At 36.2% G+C, this 23,209-nt stretch overlaps 1 protein-coding gene across 1 annotated transcript in view; it reads left to right on the forward strand.

Moving 5' to 3' along the window:
• AFG2A (AFG2 AAA ATPase homolog A) overlaps positions 1 to 23,209 on the forward strand; it is a 348,368-nt gene that overhangs the window by 282,375 nt on the left and 42,784 nt on the right. Inside the window, exon 15 of the mRNA XM_082653515.1 lies at positions 2,469 to 2,633. Within this exon, the coding sequence (XP_082509641.1) occupies positions 2,469 to 2,633 (165 nt within the window). The remainder of the gene's footprint in view (positions 1 to 2,468; positions 2,634 to 23,209) is intronic.

The raw sequence follows: 23,209 nt of genomic DNA on the forward strand, positions 1-23,209 counted from the left end.
TTGAGTTTTGTTTTATGGCTTATCATATGGGCTGTCTTGGTGAATATACCAAGTGTACTTGAAAAGAATATGTGTTCTGCAGTTGTTGGGCATAGCGCCCTATAAATAAGTATCAATTAGGTCAAGATGATTGATGGTCTTGTTAGATCCTCTCTGTCTTACTGATTTGTTTTCTAGTTCCATCAATGCTAAGAGAGGAATGTTAAAATCTCCTGTTATGATTGTGGAATTATATATATTTATCTTTTTAAACCTGTCAATTTTTGCTTTATATATGTTGAGGCTCCGTTATTAGGAACATATGTATTAAGAAATATGAAGGTTCCGAGACTTTACCCTATTTGAAAGCTAACAAGTTAGTCTGCCACAATTTCATAGAATCTGGCAAAAGGCTTGAGACCCCTGAGTCAGAGACAGAGGACAGTTTATTACTCACAGAATATCATCATTTTTTCACCAGTTCCTTAAGAACTAAGTCCCACAGAGCAACCATATGAGGTTTCAATGTTTGTATTTTCTGTAATGTTTAATGTATGGCCCAGCTACATTTTCAGGATTTGGAGGTTTGTTGTTCTTGTTGTTTTAGTTTTTATAATTAAAAGAGGTTCATGTCTAAGTTCTTATCTTCCTTACTTTCTGTATTCTATCACACCTTCTTTCTGGATACTTCATATTCATAAGTACACATATAGAAATGTGCTGTTTTTCACTGTTTATAAGTATCTCCTAAATATTCAAGGAGTGCTGTTTCTGATTATGCCAGCAAGAAGAGTAATTTTTTTGGAGATGGAAGGAGTCTACATTTTGGGGGTATATCATTTCTAATCCTTTTGATTTCTTCCTGAAGATTCAATTTTCCATCTCATGTCATTTCCCTTCAACCTAAAGAACTTCATTTAGCATTTTCTGTAATGCAGATCTACTGGAAACAGATTTCCTTGGTTTTCTTTTATCTAAAAATGACTTTATTTTTCCTTCGTTATTGAAGAGTACTTTCACTGGGAATAGAATTCTGGGGTGACATTTTTATTCTTTCAACACTTTAAAGATGTTGTTCTACTGGTTTCTGCCCTCCATTGTTTTAATTGAGAGTCATTGGTGATTCAAATCATTGTTCCCTGTATTCACTCTGGCAGCATTTAAGATTTTATCTTTGGTTTTCAGCAGTTTGACTATAATGTGTTCATGTATGGTTTTCTTTGTATTTATTTTGTTTGAAATTCACTGAGCTTCTTGATTTTGTGAATTTATGGTTTACCAATTTGGGGGAATTTTCAGCCTCTTCTTCAAATATTTTTTTCTACCCCATCTTCTCTTTTCTTTCCTTACTGGACTCTTATTAGACCTTTTTTTGTCCCACAAGAATGATCTTTGCTTGTAAACCTTACCATTTCACCTTCCTACTTAAAACCTTCCAGTGGCTTCTCATTGCAAATAGAATGCAGTCCAGACTCTTCACCATGTTGTTTAAGACCTCATAATCTGCCTGTGACTATCTCTCTAACCTCATTTCCTATGTCTTTTCATTTTATTCACTGTTTCTACCACAGTGGGTTTTTTCTGTCTCTGGAACATGCCAGTCATCTGTGCCTTTGTACTTGAGGTTTCTTTTACCTTGAATGCTCTTTCCCAGATCTTTGTATGGGTGTCTCCTTTGGATATCTGCATAAGTTACCTCCTCAAAGAGGCTTTCTCTGACTACCCCAACTAAAAGCTGCCCCATCCCCTCAAAGCACACACAGATACGTGCACACTTTTGACCCATATCTCTCTTAATAGCTTTATGGAGATATAATTTACATACCATAAAATTCATCCACTTAAAATATAGAATTCAAAGGTTATTAGTATATTCACAGACGTGTAACTCTCACTATAGTCAATTTTACACTTATCTGTCTTATTCGTGCTGTTTCCTAGTACCAAGAACAAACTCTGGTGTATAGTACCGCTCAATAGTTTTTTCTGAATAGATGACTTCATTAGCTCTAAGATAGTTCAGGCATTCACCTTCGATAAATATTAGGGAAGTGCATTTGACTGCCATCAGCTCTAGAAATATTCTTTGATCTGAGCTATGTTATTTTGTGGGATCTCTGAAAACAGCTTAACCCATATTTGAAGAGTTATTGCAGGAAGTTACCAAAAAAAACCTTTTGATATGATGAATGCAAGTCATATACACATTTCCTTAAAAGACAATAGTCGTCTTTTACTGACCTGACAGTTGCTGAGGAGCAAAAAGCCTTTCAGAAATCCTGTTTTTCTATTTTCAAAAGTACTCTGACATTGTTTATTTGTTTGAATCTTTGAAATAGACTTTAGAATCTCTAGTACTTGTTTTATTTACTAATTATGATAATAGTGAGATATTCATGAGATTCTGGGCATCCTCTTTCCTTGGGTTCCTTCATATGGAATATCAATTCTGAGCTTGGTTAATCTTTGTTGCCCCTTCTTCTTTATAGGCCTTGATGCGGCCTGGAAGAATTGATAGAATCATCTACGTGCCTTTACCAGATGCAGAAACAAGAAGGGAAATATTTAACTTGCAGTTTCACTCTATGCCAATCAGTAATGATGTTGATCTGAATGAACTCATCCTCCAAACAGATACATATTCAGGAGCAGAGGTAAGATAGTTCCCCTTAAAATACCTTGGTGGGAAGAAAGCAGTGCCTTGGGGTCATTAGCAAAGAAAAGCTTGCTTGATGCCAGCTGTTTTAAATAACTGTGTATTAAGTAATCTTAAAACAGGAAATATACTACATTGACTAAATTAAATTGCATTTTACCTGGCCTCTATTATATTTAAATTGTTTTTACCTGGCTTATCTATTTCTCAAAATGTAGTCTTCAGAGAAGCAGCATAATATAGTGGAGAGAACACTGGACTAGAAGTAGAAGATTCTTCTTTTGGGGCTTTTTGTTTTTGTTTGTTTGTTTATTTTAACATCTTTATTGGAATATAATTGCTTTACAATGGTGTGTTAGTTTCTGCTTTATGACAAAGTGAATCAGTAATACATATACATATGTCCCCATATCTCTTACCTCTTGCATCTCCCTCCCTCCCACCCTCCCTATCCCACCCCTCCAGGTGGTCACAAAGCACCGAGCTGATCTCCCTGTGCTATGCGGCTGCTTCCCAGTAGCTATCTACCTTATGTTTGGTAGTGTATATATGTCCATGCCACTCTCTCACTTTGTCCTACCTTACCCTTCCCCCTCCCCATATCCTGAAGTCCATTCTCTAGTAGGTCTGCATCTTTATTCCCATCTTGCCCCTAGGTTCTTCTGACCATTTTTTTTTCTTTATTTTTTTTTAGATTCCATATACATGTGTTAGCATACGGTATTTGTTTTTCTCTTTCTGACTTACTTCACTCTGTATGACAGCCTGTATGACTTCACTCTGTATGACAGTCCATCCACCTCACTACAAATAACTCAGTTTCGTTCCTTTTTATGCCTGAGTCATATTCCATTGTATATATGTGCCACATCTTCTTTATCCATTCATCTGTTGATGGACACGTAGGTTGCTTCCATGTCCTGGCTATTGTAAATAGAGCTGCAATGAACATTTTGGTACGTGACTCTTTTTGAATTATGGTTTTCTCATTGTATATGCCCAGTAGTGGGATTGCTGGGTTGTGTGGTAGTTCTATTTTTAGTTTTTTAAGGAACCTCCATACTGTTCTCCATAGTGGCTGTATCAGTTTACATTCCCACCAACAGTGCAAGAGGGTTCCCTTTTCTTCACACTCTCTCCAGCATTTATTGTTTGTAGATTTTTTCATGATGGCCATTCTAACCAGTGTGAGATGATATCTCATTGTAGTTTTGAGTTGCATTTCTCTAATGATTAATGATGTTGAGCATTCTTTCATGTGTTTGTTGGCAATCTATATATCGTCTTTGGAGAAATGTCTATTTAGGTCTTCTGCCCATTTTTGGATTGGGTTGTTTGTTTTTTTGAAATTGAGCTGCCTGAGTTGCTTGTATGTTTTGGAGATTAATCCTTTGTCAGTTGCTTTATTTGCAAATATTTTCTCCCATTCTGAGGGTTGTCTTTTCATCTTGATTGTAGTTTCCTTTGCTTTTAAGTTTCATTAGGTCCCATTTGTTTATTTTTGTTTTTATTTCCATTTCTCTAGGAGGTGGGTCAAAAAGGATCTTGCTGTGATTTATGTCATAGAGTGTTCTGCCTATGTTTTCCTCTAAGAGTTTGATGGTGTCTGGCCTTACATTTAGGTCTTTAATCCATTTTGAGTTTATATTTGTGTATGGTGTTAGGGAGTGTTCTAATTTCATTCTTTTACATGTAGCTGTCCACTTTTCCCAACACCACTTATTGAAGAGGCTGTCTTTTCTCCGCTGTATATTCTTGCCTCCTTTATCAAAGATAAGGTGACCATATGTGCATGGATTTATCTCTGGGCTTTCTATCCTGTTCCATTGATCTATGTTTCTGTTATTGTGCCAGTACCATATTGTCTTGATTGCTGTAGTTTTGTAGTATAGTCTGAAAACAGGGAGCCTGATTCCTCCAGCTCCGTTTTTCTTTCTTAAGATTGCTTTGGCTATTCGGAGTCTTTTGTGTTTCAATACAAATTGTGAAATTTTTTGTTCTAGTTCTGTGAAAAATGCCAGTGGTAGTTTGATAGGGATTGCATTGAATCTATAGATTGCTTTGGGTAGTAGAATCATTTTCACAATGTTGATTCTTCAAATCCAAGAACATGGTATATCTCTCCATATGTATCATCTTTAATTTCTCTCATAAGTGCCTTATAGTTTTCTGCATACAGGTCTTTTGTCTCCTTAGGTAGGTTTATTCCTAGATATTTTATTCTTTTTGTTGCAATGGTAAATGGGAGTGTTTTCTTAATTTCACTTTCAGATTTTTCATCATTAGTGTATAGGAATGCAAGAGATTTCTGTGCATTAATTTTGTGTCCTGCTACTTTACCAGATTAGTTGATTAGCTCTAGTAGTTTTCTGGTAGCATCTTTAGGATTCTCTATGTATAGTATCATGTCATCTGCAAACAGTGACAGCTTTACTACTTCTTTTCCAATTTGGATTACTTTTATTTCTTTTTCTTCTCTGATTGCTGTGGCTAAAACTTCCAAAACTATTTTGAATAATAGTGGTGAGAGTGAGCAACCTTGTCTTGTTCCTGATCTTAGTGGAAATGCTTTCAGTTTTTCACCATTGAGGACAATGTTGGCTGTGGGTTTGTCATATATGACCTTTATTCTGTTGAGGAAAGTTCCCTCTATGCCTATTCTCTGGAGGGTTTTTAATCATAAATGGGTGTTGAATTTTGTCGAAAGCTTTCTCTGCATCTATTGAGATGATCATATGGTTTTTCTCCTTCAGTTTGTTAATATGGTGTATCACGTTGATTGATTTGCATATATTGAAGAATCCTTGCATTCCTGGGATAAACCCCACTTGATCATGTTGTATGATCCTTTTAATGTGCTCTTGGATTCTGTTTGCTAGTATTTTGTTGAGGATTTTTGCATCTATGTTCATCAGTGATATTGGCCTGTAGTTTTCTTGCTTTGTGACATCTTTGTCTGGTTTTGGTATCAGCGTGATGGTGGTAGAATGAGTTTGGGAGTGTTCCTCCCTCTGCTATATTTTGGAAGAGCTTGAGAAGTATAGGTGATAGCTGTTCTCTAAATGTTTGATAGAATTCGCCCATGAAGCCATCTGGTCCTGGGCTTTTGTTTGTTGGAAGATTTTTAATCACTGTTTCAATTTCAGTGCTTGTGATTGGTCTGTTCATGTTTTCTGTTTCTTCCTGGTTCAGTCTCAGAAGGTTGTGCATTTCTAAGAATTTGTCCATTTCTTTCAGGTTGTCCATTTTATTGGCATAGAGTTCCTTGTAGTAATCTCTCAGGATCCTTTGTATTTCTGCAGTGTCAGTTGTTACTTCTCCTTTCTCATTTCTAATTCTATTGATTTGAGTCTTCTCCCTTTTTTTCTTGATAAGTATGGCTAATGGTTTATCAATTCTGTTTATCTTCTCAAGGAACCAGCTTTTAGTTTTATTGATCTTTGCTGTCGTTTTCTTCATTTCTTTTTCGTTTATTCCTGATCTGATCTGATCTTTCCTTCTGCTAACTTTGGGGGTTTTTTGTTCTTCTTTCTCTAATTGCTTTAGGTGTAAGGCTAGATTGTTTATTTGAGATGTTTCTTGTTTCTTAAGGTAGTATTGTATTGCTATAAACTTCCCCCTTAGAACTGCTTTTGCTGCATCCCATAGGTTTTGGGTCATTGTGTTTTCATTGTCATTTGTTTCTATGGCAGATGACTTCCTCATTGATTTCTTCAGTGATCTCTTGGTTATTATGTAGTGTGTTGCTTAGCCTCCATGTGTTTGTATTTCTTACAGATTTTTTCCTGTAATTGATATCTAGTCTCATAGCGTTGTAGTCTGAAAAGATACTTGATATGATTTTGATTTTCTTAAATTTACCAAGGCTTGATTTGTGACCCAAGATATGATCTATCCTGGAGAATGTTCCATGAGCTCTTGAGAAGAATGTTTATTCTGTTGTTTCTGGATGGAATGTCCTATAAATATCAATTAAGTCCATCTTGTTTAATGTATCATTTAAAACTTGTGTTTCCTTATTTATTTTCATTTTGGATGATCTGTCCATTGGTGAAAGTGGGGTGTTAAAGTCCCCTACTATGATTGTGTTACTGTCGATTTCCCCTTTTATGGCTGTTAGTATTTGCCTTATGTATTGAGGTGCTCCTATGTTGGGTGCATAAATATTTACAATTTTTATATCTTCTTCTTGGATTGATCCCTTGATCATTTTGTAGTGTCCTTCTTTGTCTTTTGCAATAGTGTTTGTTTTGAAGTCTATTTTGTCTGATATAAGAATTGCTACTCCAGCTTTCTTTTGATTTCCATTTGCTTGGAATATCTTTTTCCATCCCCTCACTTTCAGTCTGTATGTGTCCCTAGGTCTGAAGTGGGTCTCTTGTAGACAGCATATATACGGGTCTTGTTTTTGTATCCATTCAGCCAGTCTAGGGGCTTTTTGATACAGCAGCTTCCAACCAGTCATACACATCTCTGAACTTTGATTGCTTTACCCTATCAAATGGAAATGGTGTACAACTTGCCCTACTGTTTTCTCATAGAGATCATAAAAATGAGATTAAGATATCATGTAAGCACTCTGAAATACAAAAGACTTGGCAGAGAGATTTTATTATTATCTTTTAAGATTTGGGAAAATTATCTCAGTCTACAAAGATTCTCTCATAAAAACCATAGAAGTGACAGCCAGTCTGCCCTTATAGTAAAAGTATACTCTCAACAAGAATAGCAAGACCTCTGTGAAAATATGAAAATTCTAAGTATGGCAAATAAATAAATATTTTTTCTGTCCTTAGCAACTCTTTACTTAGGCTGTTTTTATTTACAGAATAAAATTCCATTAAACTATTTGTGCAGCTTTTCTACATGTATGTCTTAAGAAAAATTTGGACTATATATTCCTCAACACAGAAATGTCTTCTGAATACCACTGATATGGGTCTGTACTGGGAAATTAATACTTTCTTAAGTAAGAAGCTGTAGATTCTTTTCATTCTGAATTATCCAGCAGGCTGGGACTCCACCTTCTGTTTTGCTTGCTATTATTTTTTATCTGTCTTCTGTAAAAACCAAAGAGGTTAACACATAACAGATCATTAGCGGTACTCAGAGAGTCTTGTAGGTATACTTACATGTGGAATTGGATTTAGTATATCATGTAGTCATAGCTAATAACAACAACCAAAATAAATACCAAATCTACTCACTGTTTTTTTCAACTAGTAACTATGTATGTTTGATTTTCCCCCTTTAAATTTTTAAATTCCACTGGGGTGGAAAATCCATGTAGAAAGTAGCTTGAGAAGCAGTTAAAGTGCGTTCACCTTTAAAGTCCTGTCTGAAACAATAATCTTTATGAGCATCTCTGTGGCATGACCATCCATTAAGTTAAAATGAACATACAGTTACTGCTAACTGACTGCTCCAGCATTTCTAGAATTTAGTTTTTGGTGTGAGACCAAGGGCTGTATGTGATATGTCAGTTTACAGGAAGTAGGCAGGAAAAGAAACCATAAATCTTTCACTTGAGTTGAGTGAAGTGGAAGAGTAGTTAGCAAGGTATAAATATGCCTCTCTCACTTTGAAATAATTCATGGTAGTAACACAGAAGTGCAAAACAAAAAGCAAAGCCAGTGAGGTCCTGTCTGGCTGAAAGGTAAAAACTCACTTGGTGCCAGGAATTATTGTACCAGCTTACTAGTTCTTATGTAGTACATGCCTAATTCAGTCTGAAATATAAGCAAATTCATTTCTGATTGATTTTTATATCAGATTTTCTAAAAATAGTCACAGAGAAAGTAGCAGAAAATACTGTCCCTCAGTTTACGTTTTTATGTCCCATATTGCATAGGTGAGGGAAGGGTATCTTTCTGTGGTCCTAGTTATAATCAGTATATTATTACAACTTCATAGACATTTATTCCAGAGCCGTATCTTAGTAGTTCTAGGCTTTTCAGTTTGGACAAGACAGGTTTGTTCCACATTTTTTGTTTTGGGTGGAGGGTTTGGTCTGAATATTTAAGTAATTCACACAGGTGCCTTATTGTTTGAGGAAAAATATTATCTTTTTAAAGTCTCAAAATTAATCAATAGGAAGTTTAAGGTAGATTAAACTTAGCTTCACATAAAATATAAGATCTCTCTCATCTTTTTTTCTTCTATCAGAATTAAAATGGCACAACAATGTTTGAAAGCCAAAATTAGTTTTGATCTTTTTTTTTTTTTTTTTTTTTGGCTGCATTGGGTCTTCATTGCTGCAAGGGCTTTCTCTAGTTGCAGCGAGTGGGGGCTACTCTTCGTTGCGGTGAGCAGTCTTCTCATTGCGGTAGCTTCTCCTGTTGCGGAGCACGGGCGCTAGGCACCCGGGCTTCAGTAGTTGTGGTACACAGGCTTAGTTGCCCCGAGGCATGTGTGATCTTCCCAGACTGGGGCTCTAACCCGTGTCCCCTGCTTTGGCAGGCAGATTCTTAATCACTGCGTCACTGGGGAAGTCCCTGATAGGTTTTTAAATAGTAAAACAGATTCAAAGCTTGAACCTCAGTCATCTGATACCTACAGGCTCAGTGCTTTACCACTGATTTAACTAATTTGTTTCTTCCCCCAGCAAGGCCATATCCTTCAGCACAGAACCTACTACATAGTACATACTTAACAAACATTTAATGAACTGAAAAAAAGTTAGATTTAGGAAAAATAGACTTTCCCTTCTCATTTATCATAGAGGACCCTTCTTGTAGCAATGCACCCTGCTATAGGCACAGCCTCTTTTTCAGAGTTGGGGTGTCTCTGTGGGCACTTTTGGTATAAAACTGAAACTACTGACTCAGTTAATTGTCTTCACGGGAGAGTAATATATTCAGTATTACATAAGATTAATTTTATTTGACTGTACAGTATCAGCTATACGAACAAGAATTTGGCTGGGTGAGCCAGAAATGAGGAAATTGCTGACACTGCTTTTTAGAAACATAAAATGTTTATTTTAACTGTAGTGAATATTTTATTTTTAATTAAAAAGTTGTTTAGAATGTTTAGGATGGAGATGATACTGCACTCATTAAAGGACTGGGATAGGAGGGTTAATTTTTAAAAATATTTTCTTGTCACCTGGTGCTTTTGCCAGGTCAACATTGTTCCATAAAAGCTTACAGACACCCTAAGTTTGAAGTACCTCCTTCTACCCTTCTGAGTTACTTCATTTTCCCTCCTTGGAGAGGGTATACAGGGAATTAAAGCATTATTTTAATCCTCAGGAGAGTCCCAAGAGGAAGTTTGTCACTAGCTGAAAAGAGAATGTGGTCCCTAGGGAGCAGCCTCTAAGGAGCGGCTGAAGCAGGCGGCATCCTTCAGCCATCTCTGCCGCCTGCTGCTCTCCCGTGGCCAGAACCTCATTGTCTTTGGCTTCTTGGCTGTAGCTCCCAGTTAATGGAAAAACATGTTGCCATTTAAAAGCAGATGGGAATTCACTTCAGGAGGAAATAAAAAGTCTTTTTTGGTTATAGCTATTGTTTTCTTTTGTCTTTGATTTTTGTTTTTTAAGTTATTTGTAGCAGATTCCACTTCATGTATTTGTCTTATATCAAATTATCCTAGTTCCTTTAAGAAAACGTTTATCTTACCCACTGCCAGGAAATCAGCAGTCACAAATCTATGCGTGTGAAGCCATGACAGGGCCCGTTACCCATGTGCCGTGTGCTTGAGGACAGAGATGATGGATAAGATCCATCATTTCCTCTCTGTACAGGAATTTGCTGACACAGGCTGACAATTCATATCTAAAATTTGGATTGAATGTTTATTTGCATTTGGATGTTATCCTCCTTTCAGTGATTATCTCATTAAAACTGACAAACTCTCTAAGAGCCAGGTATCACCTGTACATTTTATAAATAATATAGGCAATGATAGCATTTATTTCATATATCAAGATTTGAGAATTCAGCTTTCAAGAGAGGCAATAAAGTAGGGGAGAAAAAAGAATGTTAATGCTGCAGTTGAGTAGACTTTTAATCGAATTGTAGCTCTTTTCTCTCTGGGTGGTTACAGGCAAGTTATTTAACTTCTTTGAACCTCAGTTTCCTCATTTATAAGATATCTATGTGACTGAAATTGTTTTGAGGGTTAAATGAGATAATAAATGGAAAAGCACCAAGAAACAAGGCCTGACACATAAGGAGTGCTTCATAAATGTTATTTCCCTTCATCCTTTCCTCGTTTTATCAGTTCAGTATTTATATTTACCACGACAGTATGGGATGACGCTGCCATAAGGCAGTTTTCATTGTCTCAATAACCAGATAATTTATCTGAAATTATTATTTATAATAATTGAGATTGCCTCTTAGTCTTTTCTTCAAAACGTAAAAATCTACTTTATATGGTGATTTTTCGGGTCATCTTATGAATCTAGCTCTAGCAATTTGTTAAAGTTAAATAATTTCACGTTAATTTTTCAAAAAGCTTTAACTTCATGTAAATTTAGTGTACTTATCTCTATTTTACTAAAGTGATGTGTCTTGCCCTGAATTCTGTTTTGTAGTCTAGGCCCTCCTGGGTCTCATAATAGCTCAAGGTCTTCATGCCAGCTTGATATTAAAAATTCACCTTCCAGTGTGCCTCTTTAATTCAAGAAGCGTTCCTCTCACTGTGCTTGAGTTATTATAGCTAATAAAGGGAGAGACTTAAATTACTTTTCTATCTTGCTTATTATTATTCCTTCTGATAGCCTCTCTCTTTTCTCCTACCCAGTGAAAACAGAAGGAGCAATTATAACCATGTAGGATATCTGTACTCTTCCTACGTGAAGCCTCTTGTGACTGTTTTCCCTAATCTAAATAAAAGTCAGGATCAATGTACTAGAACCTGGCATAGACTGACTCTATATGACGAGCCTAAGAACACATCTAAGATAGGACTAAAGATCCTAAGGCAGGACAGGACACGTTTTGGCCTGGTCTCAGGCTCCCTGGGTAGTGCTGATAGAGAGCAGCTAGCAGCAGTGTTCCTATCTTAGAGTGAAGCAGGGCACTGCAGGACTTAGCAACCTCCTGCAGACACACGTGCAATCTGCTTGTCCCGCCTTATCAGAAACTGCCCTATGAAATCATGCTGTTGTCACTAGCTGGTCTGCTGTTCTTATTTGAGATCTTTGTTCTCTCTACTCTTTCTTGTGCATTTACCCTAAAATGCTATATCTCTAGCCCAAATTTCAAAGTACTCTTTGTTTATACAACCTACTGAAATCACTGCTTTGTCATAAAACCATCATGACAGCCCCACCCAGAAATGGCTTCTCCTTTTGAACTCCTTTACTCTGATTTCTGTTTCACTTGTTTAGCATTTAGGATATTTTTGTGGTTATTTTAATATGAGCAGCCGCCTCATGTCCCTTCCCCTTCCCCCTCCCCCCTCCCCCCCCACCCCCCGCAAACAAACTGTAAGATTCTCTATGGCAGAAACCAGGTTTTCTACTTCTTGGAGTCCAGCAAAGCAACCATTCTGTCCACTGAATCAGTGGACATTAATGTTGGATGGATGATTTATGTGTTGACTCTAAGTAATTCTGATGAACAAAAATATCAGTTTTAACGTTCACTAAAGTGACACTTCTGGTTTTAAACTTTTTTTTTTTGATATACGTTATCTGAGTGCCTAACACTAGGAGAACACCGCTGTAGCAAAAGAACTAGAGCCAAGCAAAAACAATTGATTTGTCTGAAGTCCCGCAGTAAATAAGTGACAGACCCAGAACCAGAACCTGGATCTTTCAACTCCTCCTGAAAGACTCTTCCTGCCTCTGAGTCAACAGAAGAATCTTTGAAACTGTTTCCTAGTTCCCCTCAACATCTCTGAAACTTGATAAAGATTTGCCTGCTCTTGTAGATAGCGGATATGAAACATCTTTACTTTTTTTTTTTTTTTTTTTTTTTTTTTTGTGGTACGCGGGCCCCTCTCACTGTTGTGGCCTCTCCTGCCGCGGAGCACAGGCTCCGTTCGCACAGGCTCAGCGGCCATGGCTCACAGGCCCAGCCGCTCCGCGGCATGTGGGATCCTCACGGACTGGGGCACAAACCCGTGTCCCCTGCATTGGCAGGCGGACTCCCAACCACTGCGCCACCAGGGAAGTCCTACATTTTTTTATATGTACTTTTCTGACAGTTGTCTTTAGCTACCTCGATGTCATCTTCACAAAAATTGTAAGCTACTTGAAGTTAGGAACTATGTTTTTGTTTATTCACTTACAGTATTTACCAGGTATTGTGAATAAGGTCTTCAGTTTAGAGGGAAAGACATATAAACAACTAAGTTCTGTATAATGTGTTTTATGTGGCATGATGTAATGATGTGCAGAATACTAGGGGAGAAAGAAGAGGATGTAACTCACACTAACTGGGATTGAAGGTGGGGATAGTTGATCTGAGTCTTAATAGGTGAATAGGAGTTCCCAAAGTAGAGTAGGGCCGGAAAGGGGAGCATGCCTGGCATACAGAAAGGCAGAGATGCATAAAAGAACATAGTGTGTTCTAGATTCAGTTAAAGGTTAAAATATGAGTAGAAAGAGTCTGAGAGTGGAAGTAGTAGGTGATAAAGCAGGAAAAGTAGGTCAGACAAATGTGAAGGACCTTGCACATCATCTGGACTTGTTTTTCTCCTTTAAGCCGTGGAGAACCATTGAAGAATTTAATAAGAAACACTGTGGTCAGATTTGTGTGTTTGAAAGATTGGTGGCATTTGTGTCCAAGGCCACCACTAGCTGAGCCTATGGAGCACCTTTACACGAATTAGAAAAAGACGCTCCTTTACCCCATCTGGTGACAGATTCCTGCGAGGGCAAAAGGCTTGTCAAGCAGAACATGAGCTTTCATGAAAGTCCCTATTTCATTAAGTCCTTATTCACCCCCTCAGCTGGGCATCCTTGTATATGCTCAACCTTCACATCTATACAGGGTCGTCTCATTTTTTGGCTTATCTACCTTTAAATATCCCTCGCAGTGCCTACTAGCACAGTACCTCATGTAAAGTTTATATGTATTCATCAAATAAATAAATTTAGATTTTAATCCCAAGTAGATAAACTACTTTCTGTGACTTTAAGATTTGCCTCATGAGACCTTGGACAAATATGTTTTGTGAATGGGATAAATGGGAATTTAAAGATGTCTTTTGTACAACATTAGCACGTTAAACCTGCCATGAGGTGCAGCACCTGATATGAATGGCCAAAATATTAAAAGTCAGGTGGATTATGTCTTCTGAGCCACGTTACCACTTGTAACTTTGAACATAAGCTCCTAGGGCAAGTACCTTATCTCTGCAGCTCTGTTCAATGGCTAAAATGTAGCTACCCTGTTGTAAATGAATCATGATAAAACCTTCCAGAGCAAAAATCAGATACACTAAAAGCTTATATCTAGACTGTAACTTTTAAGCCAGTCCTCCACCCCTCTCCCTTACCATTTGGTAAAAACCAAGACCTAGACTTCAGTCCCACCTTGACCATTTACTGCAGTATTAGTTTGGCCAAATCAGTTACCATCTCTAGAGCTCAGTTCTCGTATTTTAATAAGGGAGTAGAAATAACGGTCTTTATGATCCTTTCTAGTGCTAAAAATGTGTGCCTATATACCTGTCATAGATTAGACTAATTGTATAAGGAATTCTTTAGGGGTTGGACCTCCAGGGACATATAACATGGTTATGTTTTCCTTACAATGCTTCTAGAAACCTGGGATCTTGGGGTTGTGGTCAGTGTCTCTGAATACTTGCTTCTGTGGCCTAGAGATCCTAATCATGGCACCAGAGGAATGGGAACCTTGAAAAACTCTGACAGTTCATAGAATTCGGATTTTAATAAAATTCTCCTAGGAATTCCGTGGCGGCCTAGTGGTTAGGACTCTGTGCTTTCCCTGCCAAGGGCCCCGGTTCAATCCCTTGTCTGGGAACTAAGATCACGTAAGTTGCATGGCATGGCCACAAAAAAACAAAAAAAAAACTCCTTAGCAAACTTAAACAATTTTCCACTGAATGGAAATGAAAGTTTTAATTGCTCAGAGATTCCCATGCCCAGTGATTTTTTTTTTTTCCTGATACTTTTGGTTTTTCTGCTTTTCAGCTTCCTTAAGAACAGCAAGTCAAGTTCAATATCTATGATTCTGGAGATGTTAGGATAAAAAGTCTTATAAAATGGAAATATGCATCGGCCTACTTTTTCCCTAGACTCTTTGTTAGGAAAGTAAGAAAAAGCTACGAAGTTATAATGTTCATTTTAACTTATAGTTTTTAAAATTTACAGTGTATGGAAATGTAACATTCTCTATATTTCCAAACATGAACTTCTACTTAAATTGGCAATAAAAAGAACCTTAATTCAGCTTACCTGAGGTCTATTTTAGATAGGATGTTTACACCAAGCAAATCATTCTCCAGAACACCTTGTGCTGCCATACCTGTATTACTGACTCCTTGCCAGGTGTTTAAAACTGCTGTCAGATTACAAAAAGCATTAGTCAGAAAGGAGGTGAATATAATGAGAGGCTGGCTGGCAACAAACTTAATACAGCATTTTATTACTGAAAGTATAAAGTATAAAGTACTGAAGCCCCTTTATAAAGAGAAGCAGTATATCAAGGCAACAAGTTCATCAAGACCTACCTGATAATCTAGTCCCCAAGCCTGGTATCCAGGCTAAATAAGTATCTATGAAGAATTACTCAGGCCAATAATAATGGCATTTTAACATTCCACCTTGTTTCTCCTCTTCCAAATTCTCAGTCTCTCTATTGACTCATGCTGGTTCTCCAGAATTTTTGTACAGACATTTAATCTGTGCTTCTTCATCTTCAAATGTGTGATAAATTTGTGTGTGTGGGGGGGTGGTTCTACCAACTTGAAAGGAATTCATGATTTTAAAAAGATGTGTAGGGACTTCCCTGGCGATCCAGTGGTTAAGACTTTGCCTTCCAATGCAGGGGCTGCAGGTTCGATCCCTGGTCGGGGAGCTAAGATCCCGCGTGCCTCGAGGCCAAAAAACAAAACAAAATAGAAGGAATATTGTAACAAATTCAGTAAAGACTTTTAAAAAATGGTCCACATCAAAATTAATTAATTAAAGGATTGTAAAGCATAGTACTAATTCTATAGTATAGATTCTGGTAGAGTTGGATATTTTCGTTTGGTTATTTGAGGTGAAGGTAGGCTAACTTCTAATAATGATTCCAATTGATCCGTATACGAAAAGTATGCCACCAATGTAAGTGAAAACTTTTTCTTCTTTTATGAACAGTTTGTACTATGTGAAACTGCATTACAGTTAAGCAAATGAGTTATGGAATGAGAAATATCTAAATCCAAATGCCAGGTCTGACCATTTCCTAGATTGTGACCAGTTTCCTTATTATGTAAATTATGTGAGAGATCTCTCCTTTATAGATCTGTTGTCCAGAATAGATGAAATGATTCATATAATAAGTAATATGTGTACTTATCCTATTACATATAGCAAGTGCTCAATAAATCAGTTTTGTTATATTTTTTATAAATCAGTAAAATCAATTTAATTGATATCTAATATAAAGAATTTACAATTTGCTTAATTTTTCCATATTTTATTGCCTTATATTTTATGAATACTCATGAGTGTTTCATGTGTATGTCATGTTTTTAGTTTCGGTGGTGTGTTCTTTAAATTCAAACTATATTTCATACTTACATGCAGCATTTATTTCAGCTGATTTATATTTATAAACATCTGTAATTCCTATTTTTATTTGTTCCTTTTTAAGCATGTATACTATTTTTTTGCTTTCAAGTGTAAAGGTAATGTTTATTTTCAAACTGTCTACATAATATCCCTATTTTAGTATATCTGTTAAGGTAATAACTAGTTCCTTGCATACGACTTAAATTTTTTTTCTATAAATTTATTTATTTTATTTATTTATTTTTGGCTGCGTTGGGTCTTCGTTGCTGCGCGCGAGCTTTCTCTAGTTGCGGTGAGCAGGGGCTACTCTTCTTTGCCGTGTGCAGGCTTCTCATTGCGGTGGCTTCTCTTGTTGCGGAGCACGGGCTCTAGGCGCACGGGCTTGAGTAGTTGCGGCTCGCGGTCTCTAGAGTGCAGGCTCAGTAGTTGTGGCCCACGGGCTTAGTTGCTCCGCGGCATGTGGGATCTTCCCAGTCCAGGGCTCGAACCCGTGTCCCCTGCATTGGCAGGTGGATTCTTAACCTGATGCCACCAGGGAAGCCCACGACTTAATTTTTTAATGTAAGTTTTATTAATTAAAAAGAGAAAAAAATAGTGAACATAGCATTTCTACTAGAACGATGATTTAGGAAATACGCCTACCTAATTCGTATGCCCTTTCATTTTAGCTGAGGGTTGAATCCTAGTGCTTAGGTAAGTCTCAGAAATGAAACGCTAAGGACAGAAGTACTGCAGGTATGTCATGTGGTGTTTGACGGTGACATAGGGATGTTCTTATTCTTCATCCTCAGGAGACAGTAACTGAGTTCTCAAAGGTATCATTCTATTAAAATGTTGCTAAAACTCTATAAAATAGTTGTTTAGAGTTGCACTGCAGTCATTAAGTTGTTCTTAAACATAACCTCTACTGTGTTTTAGGGATTTGAAAACTGAATCTAATCTTGCCTTAGGCTTGAAAGAAAAGTAGAAAGAATTAAGATTTGCATGTCTGTCTTTTGTCTATGTTTTTAACCTCCAACTATTATTTCTGGTGTTCTTTAATAATAGCTAGCTCTCTTTTTGTTTAAAATCTGGAAAATGGGTTTTGCTTTTATATTTGTAGGAAAGTTCCCCTGTTCATTTAGAAGAAAAAAAAAGAATTAGGTATAATCCACGTGCCACTTTCATGATTTTGAAAATTCCAAATCATAAATTAGTCATTTTCTCTTTTTCTTCAGAATTACAAAAAAAAAAAAAAAAATCACTTAAACCGTTTTTGACATTTGGACAAGACCTTCTTTCAGTGATAGCAAAAGTAGCCCCTTGGCATATTTTTATTCACTTTAAAAGAATCCTTAAGGAGTGGTTTTATATTTAAAAGCAAGAATTGTATTTAGTTTGCCTAGCATTAACTTCTTGCCAGAATCCTTAAAAATATGAAAGGTCAAACAAACACTCTGAACAATAGTAGTCCCCAGCATTTCTTTTTTCTTTTCTTCTCTGTGTCATAAATCTGGTCAGAACTGGAGTTTAGTGGGGAGATGAATCAAAAGTTGTCAATTCAAAGTGAACTTTCTTGTTGTACAACTGAATTGGTCATAATGGGCCTGAAGTTTCCATGCATGCACGCATTTCATTCATGGCTTCTACCGTTTCATTCATGGCTTCCTTATAGTTTAATAATAGACGTTTATGCTATAAAATTAATAGTGTGTACCTGCTGTGTACAGCACAACAAAACTTTTTGCCATGTCTAGTTTATTTTTGAACCCTGTAGGGATAGTTTCATGAGTAAATTGTACCCTCAGTGCTTTTAAATTACATATTTTAAAGAATATTTCTTTACAAAATTTTAGAACATTTATTATATAAAGCAAGTTACATTAATATTTTCATTCACTTTGTACTTGTATATAAAATTATAAATCAATAATTGAATTTTAGGAACATAATAAAATAACTCAAGTAAGGATAAGACTTGTTTGATATTATACAACATTCTAAATTATGTAAAAATTGAAACATATATCGAAGTCCAACTGGAACATGATCTAGCTTATTATAAAATCTGGTTTAATGTGGGCATATCTTGGATCCTACCCCAAGTGGTTTATTGCAATTAGTACCCTAAAACCTCAATATAATAATTTTTTTCTATAATAATATCTTATAGCATAAAGTAATATATAAATATGTTCTGTATTATTTTGAACTTTTATTTTTGCAACTCCTGTAGTGATATATCCTGAGGACCTCCAAGGTCTAAATATAACTTTTACAGGTGTTTGAAGAATCAGGTGACTTGCTGGCTGAACCAGCTACATCTGTAAAGCTTTGTTTAAATATAGCTCTACGTGTAAACTGATCATGCCTTATAAGCTAACCACCCATAAAGACTGTATGTTTTCTTCTTTGGTAGTCAATACTTTAGATGATCAATATATAATCCACATTTATAGTCATATAATAGGCAAAATGTAGAATAAAATAGAAGAGAATGTTTCTCTCATTTTATGTGTTTCACAGAGAGACCCACAGGCTGATTGGAAAAAAAAAAAACAAAAAGAGAGTGAGAGAGAGAGGTCTTAGTGCCTAATAAGCTTGAAGTTTTCTTTCCTCTTTTTCCTGATAGTAATTGCTTATAATTTTTTAAAGAGTCACTATGAACTAAATTCTGTCCCTGCAAAATTTGCACGTTGAAGCCCTAACCCCCAACGTGGCAGTATTTGGAGATAAAGCATGTAAGGAAAGGAGGTAATTAGGATTAAATGAAGTGATAGAGTAGGGTCCTAATAAAGCATCCTGAATGTACAGAGGAAAGGCCACTTTCCTCTGTGAGGTTACTATGATATTTGCGGCTGTCTGCAAGATAGGAAAAGAGCCCTCACCAGGAACTGACCATGATGGCATGCAGTCTCAGACTTCCAGCCTCTGGGTTGTGAGAAAATTAATTTCTATTGCTTCAGTCACCCAGTCTATGGTATTTTGCTATGGCAGCCCAAGCTGACTAAGACAGAGTCCATTACACCTCACATTATTATAGCACAGATCATGTTCTATTTTTTACTTCTTTTTTTCTAACTGATAAAGATGATTTCTGTTAATTTGTAGTCATTAATTTCATCCTGAATTGTCTTTGAGAATCAGTTGAGTATAGGCAGTTCCTAGTTTACAAAAAGTTTACTCTAAGTTGCCTTTGGAGAATTCAAAATAACATTTATTTCAAGCAGTGCTTCCAGAAGCATTGGCGGATAGTTTCCAAGCTAGCCCCCTGACATGTCTTACACCCTAGTATAGGTAACCTAACAGTAGTAGGCATAAGTTTTAGATCCTGGAGGAAGGAGAATGTGCACTATTAGAGCCAACCAAAGGAAAAGGGGAGTTTTTTTTCTTTTCTTTTCTAGGCACAGAGCCAGTCCTATGCATGATTAGGTTAGACAGAGTTTGTCATCGCTTTATCTCTTTGTATAGCTTTTCACCCTTCATCTTCCAAGATCCCCAGCATCCTCTTGACCTACTTTTCTGAGTTCTTTATTTTGACAATCTCAATCACTTGTCTGGTTGGAACAGTCTGATTAAATCAATTCACTACATAATGCCAAATAATCAAGAACACTTCCAGAGGTATCTGCATTTTTTAAAAATTTTACTTTCCCAAATGAATCTCTTAACTGGTGGATTTGGGGGTTATATAAAAAAAAGGGAATAGAAAAGAACTCAGAAGTATTCTAGTCTACTTTCTATAGCTTTTCTTACTCTTTAACCCTTTACCTTTCCTCTTCTGCTGACTTTCAAGGTACTTAAAGGGTTTTACAAGGCTCCTTGTAAAAAAGGATTTATTCTACACCAAAAATTTTTACACATCCATTGAACGTAAACAGGTTTATAATTTGCTGAAAGGACTTCCAGTCTTTTCTGTTATATGCAATTACATTTTGACATGGTTATACTAACATTGCATGACACATTTTATTGACTCCATTGTATTAGTCTACTCTCATCTTAAACACTGCTATTCCATTTTACTGAGCCTTATTAGCATCAGGGACTTTGGAGTGGAAGCTGAAAGGAAGGTAATAGTAATAGAAACTTCTGTAGTAAGTGATTTTGTAATTGGGAAATATTTATATTTTCGAGAATAGTTTAAAGCTGACTCTAAAAGCACCAGGGTTCTTTGAGGTTGTCTCAAGGCCAGGTCATAGGAGCAAACAGGAGGAAGAATCCTAGGGCCCCACACCTGGACTTCATTGGGGGGAGCAGCTCCATTTAATCTGTAAGATTTTGTTTTATAACAGGGATTTGTCTCTAAAAAATTTTGGTTTAAGGCCCCTATTTAAGAGGAAATTCATAGTTAAAAATATAAAAAACTGGGAATTTCCCCCGCAAGCACTAAAAAGACAACTGAGTTAAAGAATAAAATTAATAACCAATTTCTGCCCCTTGTAAGAAGTTTTTCTTTGTTAGACAGTTTTATGCAAAATTTTTGGAAATGTATTAGAAGGCATCAATTAAAGAATTTCCAAATAAAAATATTTATAAATATTTGGTCACCAATTCTTAAACATGACCCCTAAAACTAGGTCATACATGCTTAAGATCATATTTTTCTAGTATTTGTATACAAAATCTGAAAAGTACCATTTTCTATTAACAAAGGGCCAAAATTCTCTCTTTTTTAAGTGATGCATTTTTATAACTTGAAAGCTATATATGGGAATCATATCTCCATTTATCTCACTAGAAAAATTAGAACTATTTCTTCTACATTACTAAAAGATATGCTTTTAATAACTAGAATTATCTCTTACATAGCATTTTTAATTATATGTATATTTTATTAATAGATTTTATTTTTGAGCAATTTTAGGCTTACAGAAGAATAAGTGGAAAATAGGAAGTTCCCATTTACCATCTCACCTCCTCCTCCTAATTTCCCTTATTATCTTTCATTAGTGTGACACATTTATTAAAATTGTTGAGCCAGTATTGATAGAGGGTTTTTTTATTATTTATTTATTTATTTATTTATTTATAGGTTGTGTTGGGTGTTCATTGCTGCATGTGGGCTTTCTCTAGCTGTGGCAAGCGGGGGCTGCTCTTTGTTGTGGCGCGCGGGCCTCTTATTGCAGTGGCTTCTCTTGTTGCGGAGCACAGGCTCTAGGCCCGCGGGCTCAGTAGTTGTGGCGCACAGGCTTAGGCTCTGCGGAGCATGGGATCTTCCCAGATCAGGGATTGAACCCATGTTCCCTGCATTGGCAGGTGGATTCTTAACCACTGTGCCACCAGGGAAGTCCCTAGATTATTAACTAAACTCCATAATTTATGTTAGGGTTCACTCTTGGTGTTGTACTGTCTATGGACTTTGAGAAATATATAATGACATTTGTATCCACCATTACTGTATCATATAACATAGTTTCATGGCACTAAAAATCCCACGTGTTCCACTTATTCATCCCTTCCTCCCTGACTCCAAACCCTTGATCTTTTTGCTGTCTTCATAGTTTTGCCTTTTCCAGAATGCAATATAGAAGGAATCTTCTTTCACATAGCATTTTGCATTTAAGGTTCCTCCGTGTCTTTTTGTAGCTTGATAGCTCATTTCTTTTTATTGTTGAATAATATACCATTATCTGCATGTACCACAGTTTATCTGTTCACCTGTTGAAGGACTTACAAGTTTAATGAATGAAGCTTGAATAAAGCTGCTGTAAACATTTATGTGAAAGTTTTATTTATGGACTTAAGATTTCATCTCTTTGTGGTAAATATTAGGAGTGTGATTGCTGGATCTTACGTAAGAATGTGTTTAATCATAAGAAACTGACAAACTGTCTTCCGATATGGCTGTGCCATTTTGCATTCCCAACAATGAAAGAAAGTTCTTGTTGCTCCATATCCTCATCAGCATTTGATGTTGTCAGTGTCTTAGATTTTAGCCATTTAAATACATGCATAGTGATATATCATTGTTAATTTGCAATTCCCTCATGACATATGTTTAGCATCTTTTCATTTGCTTATTTGCCATCTATATATCTTCTTTGGTGAGCTGTCCATATTCACATATTTTGCCCACCTTTAACTGGGTTGTTTTCTTATTTTTGGATTTTAAGAGTTCTCTGTACATTTTGGTTACCACTCTTTTATCAGATTTGTGTTGTCTAAAGATTTTTTTCTTAGTTTGTGGCTTATCTTTTCACTCTAAACAATGTCTTTCATAGAGCAGAAATTTTTAATTTTAATGAATTATCTATTTTTTCTTTCAAAATACATTTAATAAGGTATTAAGTGTATTCTTTCTGTAAAAAAAATATCTATTTGGAATCAATTTATGCTTTGTAAATGTTTATAGATAAAAATCACCATATTTGCTCAATAGTTTACTTTTGTCCTCATAATTGTGATGATTTATAACTTTTAACGGCAAGGGAGAATTATTCCCTCAAAGAACTGTTAGCCATGAAGAAAACCATTCTCTTTTGAACATTATGCTACTGTATTTGAATCAGATATTTCTGCCTGTATGAATAGAAAAACATTCTCCTCAGAAACTGGGACTCAGTACTCAACAGGAGCGGTTTTAACTTGGGCACATGCGGTATTTTACATGTAGATCATACACTACACAATGGCAGTACTATATGGCCATGTTTTAAAACACAGGATAACTGTGCTAGGAGATGATAGATGAGGGGAGGGACCTTTTAAATGAAGAAGTACATTATAGAAAGAAGTTTTTACGTTTTTAAAGTTTTGTCTGATTCAAGAACCTTGTCACATCACACACTGGCAGTGAGGTGATGGAGTTTATATATTCAGCAATCTCTTTCTATTGGCACAATTTTAAAAATACCCTAACAAAATACTACAGCAGAGTAATACAGAGCAATCTA

Source organism: Grampus griseus (genome assembly GCF_964374135.1).
Source record: "Grampus griseus genome assembly, chromosome: 4".
Classification (NCBI taxonomy): Eukaryota; Metazoa; Chordata; class Mammalia; order Artiodactyla; family Delphinidae; genus Grampus; species Grampus griseus.